At 57.4% G+C, this 15,857-nt stretch overlaps 3 protein-coding genes across 4 annotated transcripts; 1 reads left to right on the top strand and 2 right to left on the bottom strand.

Moving 5' to 3' along the window:
• Nucleotides 1-204: 204 nt before the first annotated feature.
• On the top strand, nt 205-3,582 carry DND1 (DND microRNA-mediated repression inhibitor 1). The gene is made up of 5 exons (XM_084535925.1): nt 205-356; nt 1,291-1,408; nt 1,502-1,963; nt 2,336-2,713; nt 2,872-3,582. The coding sequence occupies exons 1-5, from the start codon at nt 345-347 to the stop codon at nt 2,886-2,888; spliced, it is 987 nt and encodes a 328-aa protein (XP_084392051.1). The 5' UTR covers nt 205-344; the 3' UTR covers nt 2,889-3,582.
• A 2,014-nt stretch (nt 3,583-5,596) lies between these two features.
• Nucleotides 5,597-7,941, bottom strand: WDR55 (WD repeat domain 55). Of its 2 annotated transcripts, none has more exons than XM_084535919.1 (8): nt 7,813-7,941; nt 7,595-7,725; nt 7,418-7,518; nt 7,248-7,315; nt 6,986-7,165; nt 6,782-6,881; nt 6,505-6,674; nt 5,597-6,294 (listed from the first exon to the last, which is right to left on the bottom strand). In XM_084535919.1, exons 1-8 carry the CDS (start codon nt 7,905-7,907, stop codon nt 5,973-5,975), a joined length of 1,167 nt encoding a protein of 388 aa, XP_084392045.1. In that variant the 5' UTR covers nt 7,908-7,941; the 3' UTR covers nt 5,597-5,972. The 2 variants fall into 2 exon arrangements, with proteins under 2 accessions (XP_084392045.1, XP_084392046.1); XM_084535920.1 differs by having other exon boundaries at nt 7,248-7,335; nt 7,813-7,851.
• An 82-nt stretch (nt 7,942-8,023) lies between these two features.
• Nucleotides 8,024-15,821, bottom strand: IK (IK cytokine). The gene is made up of 20 exons (XM_084535910.1): nt 15,735-15,821; nt 15,485-15,551; nt 15,203-15,295; nt 14,638-14,697; nt 13,933-14,100; nt 13,734-13,848; nt 13,415-13,485; nt 13,259-13,305; nt 12,857-13,020; nt 12,647-12,755; nt 12,162-12,201; nt 11,519-11,732; nt 11,219-11,237; nt 10,606-10,683; nt 10,233-10,314; nt 9,711-9,768; nt 9,210-9,298; nt 8,789-8,897; nt 8,519-8,553; nt 8,024-8,222 (listed from the first exon to the last, which is right to left on the bottom strand). Exons 1-20 carry the CDS (start codon nt 15,748-15,750, stop codon nt 8,195-8,197), a joined length of 1,662 nt encoding a protein of 553 aa, XP_084392036.1. The 5' UTR covers nt 15,751-15,821; the 3' UTR covers nt 8,024-8,194.
• Between the last annotated feature and the right edge of the window lie 36 nt (nt 15,822-15,857).

Genomic DNA, 15,857 nt, shown 5'->3' with positions numbered 1-15,857 from the left:
TCCCTTGCCTTCTGTCCCTACTTTCTGCCTCGGGCGGGGATTTGCTCACCTCTGGGTGAGAGCTGACTTTCAAAGGCCACGGTGGCAGCTCCTTGAGCTGCGCTGGCCCCAGCGCCACGTGGGGAGGACTGAAGGGGAAGCAGCCACGTGGAGGCCGTGCCTCAAACACCTCCCCTGGCCGCGGGGCGAGCTCTAGCCCGCCTCCTGCCCCGCTGGGGCCATTGAGCTGGTTTTTTATTTGCCACTTGCATGGGCAAGCCTGGGGGGGTCCCGGCAGGACCCTCCCTCCCCAGGGCGGAGCAGCCGCGGCGCTGGAAGCTTCCAGAGCCGAGCGAGGACAGGCGATGGAGGAGGAGGTAGGTGCCGTCGGGGGGCTGCACCCCCCCAGGGACCTGGCGGCCGCACCCCGGGGACCCCCCGGATCCCCTTCACCCGGGGGCGGCCGTCGGGGAGCCCCCGGGGCCGGGCTCGGAGCCGCTGCGGCTGCCGGAGCCCCCGGAGCCCCCGGGGCTGGGAGCCTCGGGGGAGGCTGAGCCCGGCAGCGGCTTCCCCAAGCCTCGGAGCCCCTCGGGGGGCGGCCGGGGTGTGCTGGAAGAGCCGCGGCGGGGCTGGGTGGAAAGGTGGCTGCAGGGGGCAAGGAGGAGCCCCCGGGGCTGGCTTCGTGCACGCTGTCGGCAGAGATGTCCCGTTAAGGCCCGCGCCTTCACCCAAAAGGTTTTTTGGCTTTTGAGAAAGGCAAAAAAACCGCGTGAAGGCAGGGAGGTGCCACCACTTGGTGGCGCACCCAAGGATGCACGAGGGTGGGATGCGACCAAACTGCTATATGGTATGGGCTGAGATTACTTTAATCCCACTCAGCGTGTAGTCTTCAGAGGCCCTAATGAGTCTCGGTAGTACTTAATGAGCTAAAACCTGATGTTTCCACATGGGTCGTGTCCTTAATTCCTCTGTGAAGCTCCAGTGATACAAAGTTCACCTTGGCTCTTTGTTCTTGCCCTCTCATAATGCAAGCCAGCTGCTGAGCAGGCACCTGAGCCTCTGTTTTCAAAGCCCTTGTAGGCATCTCTGGAGCGCTGGTGTTCTTGTGCTCTACCAAAATTGCTGGAGCAGTCCTGGACAGCAGACGGGATAGTTGTTTGGATGTGTATTGCCCTTCCCTGAGGGCAGAGCAGTCCAGCATCTGCTCCTCCACTTCCTGGCTTGCCTTAGGCCTCATTGCTTTGTGGGGTTCAGATGCCCCTGGCTGGGAGGCTGGAAACTGCCTGGCACTAACATCACCTCCCTCCTCAGGCGTGGGCCAACAGCATCAACCAGGCCAATAAGATGGCCCTGCGCAACTGGGTAAGAGAAACCGGCATCGATCTGGTGCAGATCAATGGACAGAGGCGATACGGTGGCCCCCCGCCAGGTACGTGGTGAGCTCTGCATGGCAGTGCCCCGGGCCTGTGGCACATCAGGGCAGCTGAGCGCGTCTCACCCACGTGTTGCTCTGTGCCTGCAGGCTGGGTGGGCAGCCCCCCACCAGCAGGGTCGGAGGTCTTCATCGGGAAGCTGCCCCAGGAGATGTACGAGAACACGCTGATCCCGCTTTTCCAGAGCGTGGGGAAGCTCTACGAGTTCCGCCTCATGATGACCTTCAGCGGCCTCAACCGGGGCTTTGCCTACGCCAAGTACAGCAACTGGCAGGGCGCCAAGGAGGCCATTGCCACCCTCAACAACTTGGAGGTGCAGGAGGGCTACACCATCGTGGTGTGCAAGAGCCTGGAGAAGTGCGAGCTGAGTGTGGACGGCCTGCCCGCCTCGGTGAGCCAGAAGTACCTGGAGGCTGTGGTGCTGAAGGCCACCGAGGGGGTCCTCAGCATCACCCTGCATGCCAGCCCTTACCAGAAGAAGGCCAAGCTTGCCGTGCTGAAATACAGCTCGCACCGGGCTGCTGCCATGGCCAAGAAAACCCTGACAGAAGGTACTGGGAGGCAAGTGGGAGGCTGGGGTGCTTTGGCATGCTGCTTGGCTTTGTCTTTTGGGTGAGTGAGCATAGATCCCAGCACCAGGTTCAGCTGAGGAGTGACTACAGGCTTGAGACATCCCTTGGCTTCTCCTTGTGTCCCCTCTGGGCTGGCCGTCCCCAGCGAGGCTGGTCCCTGGCAGGCCTGGTGGGGCTGCGGTGAAGGCGAGTCGCGTTGTGCGCTCTGGTTCAGGGTCAGACCATCGTGGGGTCACTGGGACAGATGCTGGGGGGCAGGACGTGGTGTTGGGGCACTGGCTGCACGGTGTGACTGCAGGCTGGAGGCTGCTGTGTGAGTATCTCCTGCAAGCTGCTCTGGGTCTCTCCTAGGTAATGTGAAGCTCTGTGGGGAGAACATGAAGGTGGGGTGGCTGAAACCAGAGCTGAAGGAGAAACTGCGGTTGTGTAAGGAGAAGCATGGCAAGCACCTGGGGAGCCCCAAACAACTGCTGATGTCCCTGAAGCTGTGCGACGTGCTGGACTGCCTGAACACCCTGTGCCGTCAGAAGTGCCTGGGGACCCCCCGCTTCTTCACAAAGTGTGTCCAGGTGAAACCCGGTGGGTGGCTGCAGTACTGGTGCCAGCTAGTGATCCCAGCGTGGCCCTTTCCCTTCAGCGGGTTGCTGTGGGTGCAGGAAGATGCGCCAAACACCAGTGGGCATGAGAAGGCAAAAAGCGCAGTGGCGCGGCTGGCTCTTAGGAAGTTAGGTGAGTCCTGGCACAGAATTGGTGCCATTTCCCATCTTTCCTGAAGTCCTGGAGGGTTTCCTGGGACTGAGGGGCTGCTGGACTTCATTCTGCGGGTGGGGGCCCAGGCTGGGAGGGAGAGAACCGTGCAGAGCCTAATGCTTTCTTCTCTCCTGCAGAATGCCTGCTGACATAGTGTGTTTTGGATGCGGGCAGCTGTTTTGCCCAAACTATGAACCGAACCGGAGCCATCAGACGTCCTGTTGCTGTCTGCAGGAGTGGAGCACGGGCCCGGTGGGGATGTGGTCCTGTTTCAGCTTTGGTTTCAGTTTGTTGGGGTTTATTTTGAGAGCCAGTGCTGGAAGATGTGGGTGCTGTCATTGTGCGTGACAGCTGCCCTGTTCCCAGCCGGCACTCGGTTCTGCTCTGTTCTGGGGGAGGTAGGCCTGACCTGCCTGGTTCAGTTTTCTCCTTTTTTTATAAAATCGTTCTGTGTTGCTCTGGTGCAGTAGGGCCCCAGCATAGGTCTTGGGAGAAGTTAGAAGCAGCAGCAGCTGCTCTGAAAGGCTGCCAGCAGGGGGTGTGGGCTGGGGAGGTCTAGGGGACCTTTCAGGGGTGGCCCAACTGAATGGGGGGACAACGAGTGGCCCCATCTCACCTCCACTTCACGCTGGGTACCCGAGCAGCAGCCTCACTTTGATAAACAAGGGACACCCCGCTGGCTGGGGGGCTGCATTTCAGCTAGGAGAGGGGCTGCGGGCCCTGGGAGGCACGGAGCCAGTTGGGCTGCGAGGAAGCAGCAGGGGTTTTGGGCCATCATGAATGAGTCCTCTGGACCAAGAGGACTGGCCACCAGCCACCGACTTGGTATTAAAGTAGCCTGGCGAGCACCGTCTGTGTATTAGTGTTTATTGACTTGTCCTGCTGCAGTCCTCCCAGAGGGGGCTGATCCTCAGGGGGTGCCTGGGTTCCCCCTGCATCAGGCGAGAGCAGCGGCCCCTGGGGCACTGAGTGCCCTGCCCCTACGGGCCCTGCTGTGCCTTCACTGCTGTGCCTTCACCTCCCCGGTGCCCGCGGCCGCCCAGGGCAGCAGTGGGGCGGGCAGGGCCCCGGCCACGCCTCTGACGCAGGAATGGTTGTGCTGAGGCCTTGAGGCGTGCAGAGGCCGGGAGCAGCAGTGGGCCGGCTATAGCCCAGCGGTTCCTTCGGCTGCTGTTTGTCGTCTTTCGATCCCCTGCCTCGGCGGGGGTTCGAGTCCCGCGGGCACCCCTGGCCTACTTCTTGCTCCGGAATATTTGCCCGGCTTTCTCCATGTTTTCTTCCTGCTCGGGTTCTGCCCATTACATTTCATCTGCTTTCTTCCCTTTTATTGTGTTTTAATCTCGTCCTGCGCCCTGCTCGCGTGCTACATACCGACTCTGTGCCTATGACAAGTGCACAAACAACCAGGGGAAGACGTGACCGTAATCATTTTATTCACACAATCACAGAATTGCTGAGGTTGGAAGGGGCCTCTGAAGATCATCTGGTCCATGCTGAGCAGGATCATTAATTCCCTCTGCTGCGTCTATTTTGCCTGTGACAATAATCGTAGGGTGATCTTCCTGTTCTTATCTTAACCCTTAGGCCCTTCTCATCATATCTTCTCTGCCTTTCCGTTTGAGGAGGGGGAGGGAGTGGTTGGGGTGGAGCTCAGCTGCCCACCTGTGTTAAAGTACCACAGACAACTGACCCAAACTGCCCAAATGGATACTCCATACCATGGTGTCCTGGTTTGGGCTAGGATGGTTAGTTTTCCTCCTAGTAGCTGGGGGCAGACCTGCTGGAGAGCAGCTCTGGAGAGGGACATGGGGGTCCTGGTGGACAGCAGGCTGACCAGGAGTCGGCAGTGCGCACTTGTGGCCAAGAAGGCCAACGGGGTCCTGGGGTACATTTGGAAGAGTGTTGCCAACAGGTCACGGGAAGTGATCCTCCCCCTCTACTCAGCCCAAGTGAGGCCACACCTGGAGTACTGTGCCCAGTTCTGGGCTCCCCAGTACAATAGGGACAGAACTATTGCAGCAAGTCCAGACGATGTCTATGAAGATGATGAGGGGACTGGAGCACCTGTTGTACGAGGACAGGCCAGGAGAACTGAGCCTGTTTAGGCTGGAAAAGAGAAGACTGAGGGAAGAGCTTATCACTGTATATAAATATCTGAAAGGAGGGTGTCAAGAGGATGGAGCCAGTCTCTTTTCAGTTGTGCCCAGTGGCAGGAGGAGAAGCAATGGGCACAGACTTTGTTGGACTCCATTATCCTTGTGGGTCCCTTCCAACTCGGGATAGTCTATGATTCTATGAAGCACAGGAAGGGACGAGGTTAAAAGAGGATAAAAGGGAAGAAGGCAGATGAAATGTAGCTCACAGCCACTCTCCTAGTTGAAACACGGCATCCCCAGCCAGGGGGATGTCCCCTGTTTACTAAAGTGATACAACTCTCCAGCAGCTTGTTTCCAGCTCAAACCATGTGTTAGCACAGCAGCATTTGCCATTCCTCTGGATAGCAAGACAGCCTCACGGTGCTTTTACAGTTGCTTTTCCAGTGCCCGGTGCTCCAGGCAAGTGTTGCCAGGAGCTTCTTTTGGCAGGGCCTTAGTTGCATCCCTGCTCCAGGCTGGCTACTGCGGTGCCCACCCTGCTCCAGAAGCACCTGGCAGACAGACCCAGCACCAGCGGCATCCTTGGCTCCCTCTAAGCTTTTTTTTGCCACTGCAGGAAGATGTAGTAAAGACAACCACAATTCATGATGCTGGCCCAGCTGACAGGAGCGCTTTGAGCAGGGTCCGTGTCACCCCCAGTAGGGTCCCCAATGTGCTATAAAATACCAGGGAAGTTGGGGCAAGACAAATCATCAGCACAGACTACTAGGAAACAAAAAGGCACTGTATTTTTTAATACATCTCATGTTCAAGTTAGTTAATAAAAAATGCTCAATACTTTTGCTCGGGACAGTGACACAGGCAGTTCTACCACAGCCTTGAGGAGGCATGGCACAACCACCACAGCTGAGAGGACCTGCAGGCCAGGAAGGATGTTTGCCTACAGATCCCAGGACCCCTGCAGGACAACGCACAGCCCTGTTCCACACAGGTGCTGCCCACCTCTTACTCACACTTCTCCCAGCACCATGGGCCCCTAACCTTTTGGCCAGTATCCTGCCTTGTCCCCCCACCCCAGGACCTCCACGTCCACCAGCAAACCCTGGCCTTGTCCACCTCCAAACCACAGCCCTCTTAGCCCCTCAGTCACTATCATCGCTGTCGCTTCCTGTCGCTGCCTCCGCTGTGGCCTCCTGCTCCTCTCGTAGGTCTGCAAAGAAGTCCTCTCCACTGCCTGGGGCTTTACTGGTCAGGGCCTTCAGCGGGCCCCCCCGCTTCTTCTTCTTTCGGTATTCGTCCACCACCATGGAGCCCAGGGAGGAGATGTCCCAGAACTTCACCTTCTGGTCATGGGCACAGCTGGCCAGGAGCTGCCCGTCCGGGGCCACAGCCAGCTGCTCAATGGGCTCCCCCAGGTGCTGCCCAACGCAGCCCAGGACCCGGTTGGGCAAGATATTCACCGCCCTAGGGACAAGGTGAATGGGGACATCACAGTGAGGACCTTTGTAAGAGACAGAGCCCCAGGAAAATTGCGAGCCCACCTCTCCAGCTCGGATGTGATCCTTCCAGCACCAACAAAAGCCTTGCCCTCCTCTCCTTCCCCAGGTCTAAACCTCGTTCCCCACCCTCCCCGGAGCCCTCCCCCATCACATCCCGTGCCCTCAGTGCTCTGACCTGATGACTCCGTCAAGGGACCCTGTGCACACAATGCTCTCCGTGATGGGGACCATGCAGTCAACCGACTCGGCCCTCAGAGCAAAGCGGTCGCTGGTGGCCCCAAAGCCATTCCAGTTGAAGAGGTAGATGGTTCCTTCGCTACAGCCACAAGCCACTTTCTTTCCTCTCTGGGCAGGAAGGGGTAGAGCAATGCAGAGGCAAAACAAGAGACTTAGAACATGGCAAAGAAGCCACCAGACAGTGCATCTGCTACGCAGCAGGGCCCAGCACCTACCTTCAGCAGCGCGACAGATGTCAGGTCCCCATTCTGTGGCTCAGAGAGCAGCTCAAAGCGTCGCCTCTTAATGTTGAAGACTCCCATGGTGCCATCACCGCTGCGAGAGACAGAGTGGCCCTGTGGCACGAGGCGCAGCCACCTGTGTCCCCTGCCATGATGGGCATGGGGCCTTGACCCCGGTGCCACCGAGCCCTGCAGTACCTGGCGGTGAGCAGGATCTTCTTGTTCCCATCCACGGCCATGGCGCTGATGTACTCCTCATGCTGCCGGGATTCCAGGATGGCCTCCCCCTTGCGCAGGTCCCACACCTTGAGCTCTCCGCCGTCATCACCCGTGGCCAGGAGGTGGTGATCGATGGGCAGCACGCAGTTGAGGGCTGCACTGTGCGGAGCGGGCAGTGGTGTCAGGCGGTGTCCCTGGGGGACCCGGGGGGGTCCGTGCCCGACCCCAGCGAGCCACATACCTGTGGGCCTTGGCGATGCGCGTCTCCAGCCGCCCATCCTCCACCGTCAGGATGTGGATGGCCTTGTCCTTGGACACCGTGAAGAGCCCTGCAGCCAGTGCTCAGCACGGGCACCCCAGCATCCCCTCCCCATCCCCATCCCCACCCCGTCCCCGTCCCCATGCACTCACTCTGCCCATCGGGGGAGAAGGCGACGTCCCGGCAGGACTTGAGGTGGTGCCCCGAGGACCAGAGCTGTTGGGTGTCCCCCGGCAGGCAGGAGTAGCCGTACCTGCGGGCAGCGGGGGTCAGGAGGACCGAGGAGGCGGCGGTGGCGGGGAGCCCGGTGTGGGTGCGCGGCCACTCACAGGTACACGTCGCCGTCCACGTCCCCCGCTGCCAGCAGGGCCCGCGCCGGGTGCAGGGCGATGGCGTTGGCCGCCGCCTCCAGGCTGATGTCCTCGGGGGTGTCGCGGAGCCGGGGGGCCGCGGGGGGCTCCTGGGGAGGGGGCGGCGCGGTGAGGACCCCCTCAGCCTCCCCTCCCCTCCCGTTCCCCCTGCCCGTGCCCGGCCGCCCCCCGCTTACCTCCTCCTCCTCCGCCGCCGCCATGCTGCTGCGGGAGCCTTGTGCGCGTGCTCGGCGCCCTGCCAAGCCTCATTTGCATAACCACACCCCTCCATTTAAATACCAGCATCATTCGCTCATCGCCCCTTCCCTCATTTGCATATCATCGGTTCATTTGCATGCCCCCGCCCCCGTGCCCGGCCCAGGCGCGCTGCACAATTCAACCTCCAGCCCAGTTCCACGCGCGTTTATTGAGCTGCCCCCCACAGCACGGGGGGGGCTGAACTACAACGGGGTGGGGGTAACGGAGGGGCAGCAGCACCCCACGGGCTCTGGGACGCGGCATCCTGCAGGCTGGGGCTCCAGGAAGCGAAGGACGAGACGCAGGCATGCAGCTGGGGCATCAGTACTTGGGCCTTTTCACCTCGACCCTGCAAAGAGACAACAGGCACTGTCCAGAGAGAGCACAAAGCACGTCCACGCCTCCCAGGTCTGCTTGGCACCCACCCGGGGCTCAGGGGAGAGGTGCCCCGCAAGCCCTGCTGAGCTGAGCAGGGCAGGAGCACACTGTGGGGGCTGAATGTTCTCCTTTATCCATCCAACCCCACTGCCAAGAGCCTGGCAGAGACGCCTCTGCACCCTGCAGCCCCAGGGAGAGGTGGCAGAAGACAGCCAGGCCCCAGCATGGCCCTGCTGCCAAGGCACCAGCAGAGGTGGCTTTACTAACCCATCGGCCTCCAGCTTCTTCCTCTTCTCGATGATCTGCAGAGAAAACACAAGCTCCTGTTACCCTTCAGGTAAGCTGGCTGCCCAGAACTGCTCCTTGCTTCCACAAGGGCAAAGCAATCACAGGGGCAGAGCCTCCCAGCCTGCAGCAGAAGGGCTGTTGGGTGCAAGATAAACCCTACATAAAGGGCTATGTGGAAGCTCTCCTAACCCAGGGATGTGCTGACAGATCACAGCCTGAACAAGGAACACCCCAGCACCAGACACTCACTGCACTGATCTTCTTCCACTGCCGGTCCAGCTCCGCCTTGTCATTTGTCTCCTTGAAACGCCGGGTTTTACGTCCCTCAGACATCTTGATCCCGTACTGGAAGGCTGCCCTGGGGAAGGAAGGAGACAGCTCAGTGCTTGGTGTGGATCTGTGGCCTGGTGGTGGAATGGAAACAATGGAATGTGTTCCAGTCACAAGCCTGTACTCGACAGAGCCGGTTTGTTGTGCTGGAAGCAGTGGCTGGACAGGCATCCTTACAAGCAACGCTAAGAGCAAAAGATCCACAGTTCCTCCTCCAGCCCTCACAAGTGGCTGCTCTTCTTGATTTAAGCTCCCCCCAAACCTGAGTTTGGCAGCCACTGCCATCCCCAGCCAGAGTCCTTCCTCAGCTGGACCGAGCCCTTCACAGGTGCTCACTCACTTGGGCAGAGCCTCCTTGTTGTTCATGTACTCGCTGTACTCCTCCTGGGTATCGAAGTCCCAGCGGCCCAGAGGCCCTTTCTTGTTACCCTGCAGGAAAACAAAAGAAAACACAAAACGCTCAGAACAACTCCTTTGCTGACACCACCCAGGACTTCTCATGCACCTCATACACCCAGGCAAGATCTCCACCTCCCATCAGCCCCAGTTCAACACACTTATGCACCCAGTCTGGATGTGGCTCTGAGATCCGCCTCCCTGGAAAGCCCCAAACAGGACTTTCTCTGTGGAAAATGGAGTTGAGACAGAGTAGCATATACCACCACGATGTCTTGGTCATGTTTACCCACTGGGACAGCAGTTTGGCAAGCCCCAAACCACACCCAATGCCCAGCTCCAAGGCATGCAACCCCACTGCACAAGCCTGCAAGAAGTGGGATCGTCTAGGCCTGCAGTGATACCTATTTCACTGGCCGACCCTAAAAAGCTCACAGCAGCATACCTGATCCATTTTGCTGTAGTCCACCTCTTCATCGCTGTCCACAGCCATGTCATCCATTCTGTGTAAGAGCAAAGCAAGAGAAGTGCTCAGAGCACATCTCTGGGACACTGCCCAGAACCTTGATGCCTAACTACTGAGAAGTTTGTCCAGCTGCAAGCCCCAGGGGTGAGCTGAATGCCTGCTTTGTGGCCAGAGCTCAATGACCTCATGAATTACAGGGAGCCCAGCAGGTTCTCAGCCACCTCTGCTTTCCCTTGGCACTGAGGGGCATCAGATTGCAGGGAGCCATTTATAGCAGAGACCAGGTAAGACAAGGCCAGGTCTACCAGACCCAAGGACTCCAGGAACCAAGAAGTGTTTTTGTTTTTTTTACCAAGAAGTTGCACAGCCTGGCAAGGCTCCCCAGGTAAGAAAAGGAAGGATTCTCCTTCCAGCAAGGATCAGTGAGGCTGATGAGTACACAGAACAGCGGCCCCTTGGTGCACCCCGCTCCCAACCCACAGCCTCTTGCTGCCTCCTTACGTAGCAGGGTAGCACTCGGCATAGCTGTTGGACATGCCGAAGAAGTCTCCCAGCTGTTTCTTGTCTTCTGGCTTCTTCAATGTGACAACAGTAAAGGAAAGCAACACCACGTAGCCTTACAGCTAAGGGCTGAGCACAGCCAGGCAAAAAGCTACCTCCCCCGTACGCCCAAGCTGGCACCTGCCCCAGCATGGCTGAATCGGGGGCTGCAGATCTTGTATTTGGTGTACAACGAGCAACAAGGTTCAAGTGCCATTTCTCTGCTACAGGAGAAAGAGCCATCCTACAGCGTAAGGAAGAGTACACAGCCACACTCAGGCAAGGCTGGCCTGCAGAGGAAGCCCAGCAGTGCAGTCAGACAGTAAAGGATATGACTCTGTTCCTTCCCAGCCAGCAGCTCCAGCAAACTTCTCATTGATGGACTTGATGAGCTCCTTGGCCGAGCCGGGTCCTGGGACAGAGAGAACAGCAGACAGAGTTTTGGTGGAGGAACAGCTCACCTCGATTCATCTGGGGCAGGACAGAGTCCTCTTCTGCATGCAGCCCCTCAGGTGGCCTGCTGCAGGGTACAGGGGATGGGCAGTGCTGGGACTGGGTAGCAGGCTGGAGAGGAGGAAGCAGGAGAGCACCTAGGAGCAGCAACCTCCAGTCTGAGCACAGGCAGGGGCAGTTCATGCAAGGCTGATCCTAGGAGAGCCCGAATCCTCCTCAGCTTACAGCCAGCGTAAGGTCATTTGAACAGGTCTGCTACTAGGGAAGAATCTGCGCACACACTCAACCAGGGCTGGCCTGCAGCAGGCTGCAGGCACAAGATTTCACCCCCATACCCATCCCTTGCAGCAGGCAATTCCCTCTGTTGTAGCAGTCTCTGGGAGAATCGAGCTCAAGAAGACCAGTGAGGCAAGCAGCTGTTCAGCAGCCTGCAGCCCCATACGGCCTCGCTGAAATGTCCAGTCTCATTCAAGTGTCCACAGCACTTGACTCACCTTTGTCAATATCCGTGGGCTGCAAAGAAGAGAGAGACACCATGTTACTTGGGAGGGCTGAAATCAGGCAAGTGACAGAGCTATGCGACTTGCAGCTTCACTTTAAGACTGTTTGGGCCAAACGTATGTGCACAGAGCTGAACCATAAAAGCTCCCAGCTTGTGACAGTCTTGCCTTACTTGCTGAAGGAGGGGACAAGCACCCAGCCACCCACCAGCCCCTGGCTGGAGAGAGAGAAACATGAGCTGAGCGTAGGCACATCTGGGAACAAAACCACACCGACCCCAAAGCCGCACTCACCTCATCATCAGCCTTGGGCTTCTCAAAGTAGCTGTGTCTCTTCTTTTCCTCCTCCCGATCACGCTCCCGGTCCCTGTCACGTTCCCTGTCCCGCTCTCGGTCCCTGTCCCGCTCCCTGTCCCTGTCCCGCTCTCTCTCACGATATCTCTCCCGTTCCTTATCCCGTGGCATCTTTGCAGTGGAGGGCACATAATCCCCGATGTCTTCAAAGATACTAGAAGTGGAAAAGAGTCCACGGTTACGGGTTGTGCAAGAGAAGCCAACACTGCCTCCCTTTGAAGTGGAACCTAATAAAGGAGCACTTGTCACCAACACAGCCACAGAGCTAAGGATGCCCTTAGTGCTGCCTTCTACATCTGTCAGATGTATCACTGGATTTCTGCTCTCTTCTGCTCCCTGGACTTCCTTGTCATTGATCTGGACATCAGAGAGCCTTTGCCCGCCTCAAGTCTGAAATAAAAACCAGAACTTGCCTCCAGCTTTGGCCTCCTTGTCCTAAAAACAGCTCAAGCAGCAGGTCCAAAGAGGCAGCCTGCTCCAGAGGCACTAAGCCTAGCCCTCTCCAAACCCAGTCAGCCAAAAACACAGTCCTTAGGGCAGACAGCTTTGACCCCACAGCCTGTGGGAGCAGGGGGACACTTACTTCATATCAGCTTCAGGGGGTTTCTTCTCATCCAGCTTCCCTGCAAGGACAAACAGCAGTAAGATGCACATCACTCCACACCCAACCTGCACTCATTCCCTGTCCACCTTCCAAGCCCAAACAGCAGCAGGCCTGGATGATGTCCTCCCAGCCTCCTCGTAGGTCACCGCATCGTCTCATTCCCTCAGCAAGCCACCAAGTCCCTCCCCAACAGAGAACATTTTCCCAAGGAACTGGTCCTTAACCAGGAAGAACAGAGCAGCAAGAGCCACCCCTGCAGCTGTAGTGTCTCAGCACCCAGCCTGTGATGCCTCCTGTCACAGCCTGCCTTCAGGATGCAGTGCTTGGAGAACCACAGGAGATCACTTTCCTCCAAGTCCCCTGCCTCAGGGTGCAGGGAACGCAGCAAATCAAAACACATCTCATTCTCCTGGGACAGGCTTCAAGCTTCTGAGCCTCTCCACTTGGCTCCCTTCAGCACCTACCTTTGTCTTTCTTCTTGAGCTTCTTGTTACGGGTCCCTTGCCTGAGATAGGAGAGGATCTGTGTTAGCTTGCTGATGACAATGTCATTTGTTGTCAGCGTAGTTTGTGCCTGAAAAGAGAAATGCCCGAGGAATTGGCTGACTCTCTGAAGAGGGAACCCCTCCCGGCAAGACTCGCACTGGCTGATTCAAACCGAGGCTGTCAGGGTACCTCCATGGTGGGGCAGTCAGCCTTGCTCCGGATCAGCGTGGTTGGGATGTCGGTGTCAGCGTACTCATCGTCCAGATCTACCACGTAGGCCATCCGCCCAGGCAGGAACAGCTCATTCCGCTCGTAGGCTTTGTTCTTGAACAGAATGCGGTAGATGTTGCGACCTGGAGGGGAAGGAAATGCAAAGGGGGAGAGGCTCTTACACTTAAGCAATGGACAAGCCCATAGAAAAGCATTCCTAGCCGTTCAGAAACATCACAGTCACCTCCGAAGAGATGCACTCCAGGCCTCAAATTCAGATTTGCTACACTCCACATGCCCCCCTTCAACGACTTCAATATTTCTCCCACATTCATGACACAACACAAATAACGTGGGGAACAGCCATATGCACAGTCTTACCTAAACGGGTCTTAAACTCGATTTTGTTCTCAGGATCTTCATCTTTTCTGAAAAGGAACAAAAAAGAAAAGAAAGTAAGCTAAGTGTATGCCTCCTCAGCACCCTCCTCGCTGTGAGGCGGCTGCACTCAGGAGTGCAAAATCCTCAGCTACTCACTTGGTTTCTTTCTGGGGCTTCTCCATCATTTCCTCCTCTTCCTTCTCTTTGCTGGCAATCTCAGCTCGCACCTGGCCACAAAGTAAATTCACTCATCACCAACCCATCCATGCCACTGCCGCCCATCGAAACCAGCAAGGCCTCTCCCATCAACTCCCCAGACTTATACAAATCTTTCCCTGAAAGGAAAACGCGTTCAAGGAACACACTGACAACACTGAATCGTTTGTATGTTGAGACTAGCACCCTCTCCCCACCACCCCTGCCTGTGGGAGAGGCCAGGATGAAGGAAGAGCCCCATGGTGCTATCTGTGCTCACCTTCTGCAACAGCGCAAAGTCCAGACCCTTCACCAAGTGAGTGTGCTCCATGTCACCACCCAAGAACTTGGACTCCTGGATCAGCTGTCTCCTCTTCTCTGCAGCAGATTTATCCCTGTACAGCAAAAATTGAGACCGTTATGAGACGACTGCTCTGGAGGAGACTGGCAAGAGAAGGATGTGCCACAAGCTCACATACGCCTCTGCAGTGGGCCCCACAGCCCTGTAGTTGGCCGTTGTGCTGATCAGCTCTGTTTCCTCATAGTCCTTGTTCACACCATCTCTCCTCTCCTTGGCTCGGTCCCTGTACTTCTCAGCCAGCTCCCTTTCACGTTCGATCTCCTGCTGGCGCAGCTTTGCGTAATAGCTGGGGTTAGAGAAACAGCTCGTGGTTAGTGACACGTTCATGTTTGATGCTCAGGCAACAGCCACTAAAGCCCAAGGCATGCCTGTTCCACTCCCTACCCCTTCCCCAAAAACATCCTAAAGCACTGTGGGAAACAACACGACTTGAGAACACCAGACAAGATGAAGCTGTTGTACCGAGGCTTAACAATGAGCTCAGTCTTCCCTTCCAAAAGGAGAACGTCTTAGATCCCAAAGGACCCAGTTACTAGTGCAGATGTTCTACCACTCTTCTGCCCTGATAGACACCAAAGGAACCTCTCCCACTTCTTCTGGAGGTAAAGCTTCAACCCCACCCTGCCGCTGCCACTCCACTTCTGTCCCACAAGCTGTGACAGTCACTCAGCCCAAGCTCATCTCACAGTGCTGGGCTCCAAAGCCCCAGAATAATCCATGCCCCTAAGGGTCCCCTTTGGTAGCCCAAGAGCTCAACAGCTGCTTCCATGAGAAGGATATACCATTAAAAGACAAGTTCTGATGCATCACTTTCAACATTTACCTTTTCTTCTTCCTTCTGCGAGCAGCTGGATCTTCATCTTCATTGTACTCCCGGGGCATCCTAGAACAGAGAGAGAAATCACACATACAATCTGCACAGCTGGACAAACACAGGCAGCTTGTCAGAACAGCCTCAGATCAGAAGTCAGACATAGCTGGACACCACGATACCCAAAGATGGGAACAGCACAAACCGATTTCTCCCTCATTCCACTCTTCCAGTAGACAGAGGAGGGTGAAGCACAGGTTTGCACAGAAGAACCTAGTCTGCTTCTTAAAACCTGCATGAAGCAACCTAACAACCATGCAAGATTCACTGTTATTTACAACAGTCCTGACCCGCTTGTTTCTCCAGCTAACTCCAATAACAAATGTGTACAGCCCACACGGATCCCAGTGCAAACCAAGGCTGGGATCTGCTCTTCAAGCCCCATCTGCATGCTTGCTAGCATTGGTCTTTAAGTTCTCCCCTACGCTCTACAGTGAAGTAATCAGATAGGAGCAGAACCCCTGAGGGAAGAAGGCTGTGCTTTGCCCCACAGTTCTATGAAAAACACTCTACTCACTCATGGTGGCGAGATTTGGACGGTGGCGCCGATGTTGGCGCAGCCCGCGGGGTCATAAGAAGCTTCCGAAAGTCTTCATTGGTCAACTTGGACCTGCAGGGAAAAGCGAGCACAATAACCACCCCCTCCCAGCGAGCTGCAGCAGCTTGGACTCTTCTGAGCAGCCACAGCGCCAGGTCCAGGAGCCCCATGGGGCGCTCCCAGCCTCCAGCTGCAAGAGGCGGCCTCAGAGCCCCGGGATCACCCCCCACCCCCTCCAGCCCAGCCCAGCGCAGCACTCACTGGTGGAAGGAGTGCGAGTCGTCCACATCGTGCCCATCGGGGGCGAGCGGGTTGGAGAACGGCTCACCTGCGGGGACAGAGGCAGGGCGGCGCTCAGGGACCCCGCAGCGGGGGTAGGCCGCGGAGCGCCGCCACCGCCACAGCTCGGGCCCAGCCCAGGGGAGGGTGCACCGAGACGACACCAGGGGGGACACCGCGCTGTCACGACGCTATCGCGATACTGTCACGACGCTACACCCCCAGCACTCACCGTCCCGCTCCGGCATATCGGCAGAGCTCCGCTCCCCTCAGCAGCCGCGCAGGAAGTGCCGGAAGCTCCCCTCGCTCCCCGCCCCACCCTCCCCTCCCCGCTCAGCGATTGGCCAGCTCCCTC

This window comes from Aythya ferina, assembly GCF_964211825.1.
Source record: "Aythya ferina genome assembly, chromosome: 14".
NCBI classification, from domain to species: Eukaryota; Metazoa; Chordata; class Aves; order Anseriformes; family Anatidae; genus Aythya; species Aythya ferina.
Note: the sequence above shows the minus strand (reverse complement) of the source record. Positions and strands in the feature narration are given on the sequence as shown.

Excerpts from the sequence above, each read along its gene's own strand:
- IK (XM_084535910.1), bottom strand. Across the intron at positions 13,021-13,258 it reads CGAGTTTAAGACCCGTTTAG|GTCGCAACATCTACCGCATT; the intron begins GTAAGACTGTGC and ends CTTCCCCTCCAG. Across the intron at positions 12,202-12,646 it reads GCTCAAGAAGAAAGACAAAG|GGAAGCTGGATGAGAAGAAA; the intron begins GTAGGTGCTGAA and ends TTGTCCTTGCAG.
- WDR55 (XM_084535919.1), bottom strand. The coding sequence starts at position 7,907 with ATGGAGGGGTGTGGTTATGCAAATGAGGCTTGGCAGGGCGCCGAGCAC. Across the intron at positions 6,882-6,985 it reads AAGATCCTGCTCACCGCCAG|CGGTGATGGCACCATGGGAG; the intron begins GTACTGCAGGGC and ends TGTCTCTCGCAG. Across the intron at positions 6,675-6,781 it reads CATCTGTCGCGCTGCTGAAG|AGAGGAAAGAAAGTGGCTTG; the intron begins GTAGGTGCTGGG and ends CTTCCTGCCCAG.
- DND1 (XM_084535925.1), top strand. Across the intron at positions 1,409-1,501 it reads ATACGGTGGCCCCCCGCCAG|GCTGGGTGGGCAGCCCCCCA; the intron begins GTACGTGGTGAG and ends CTGTGCCTGCAG. Across the intron at positions 1,964-2,335 it reads CAAGAAAACCCTGACAGAAG|GTAATGTGAAGCTCTGTGGG; the intron begins GTACTGGGAGGC and ends GGTCTCTCCTAG.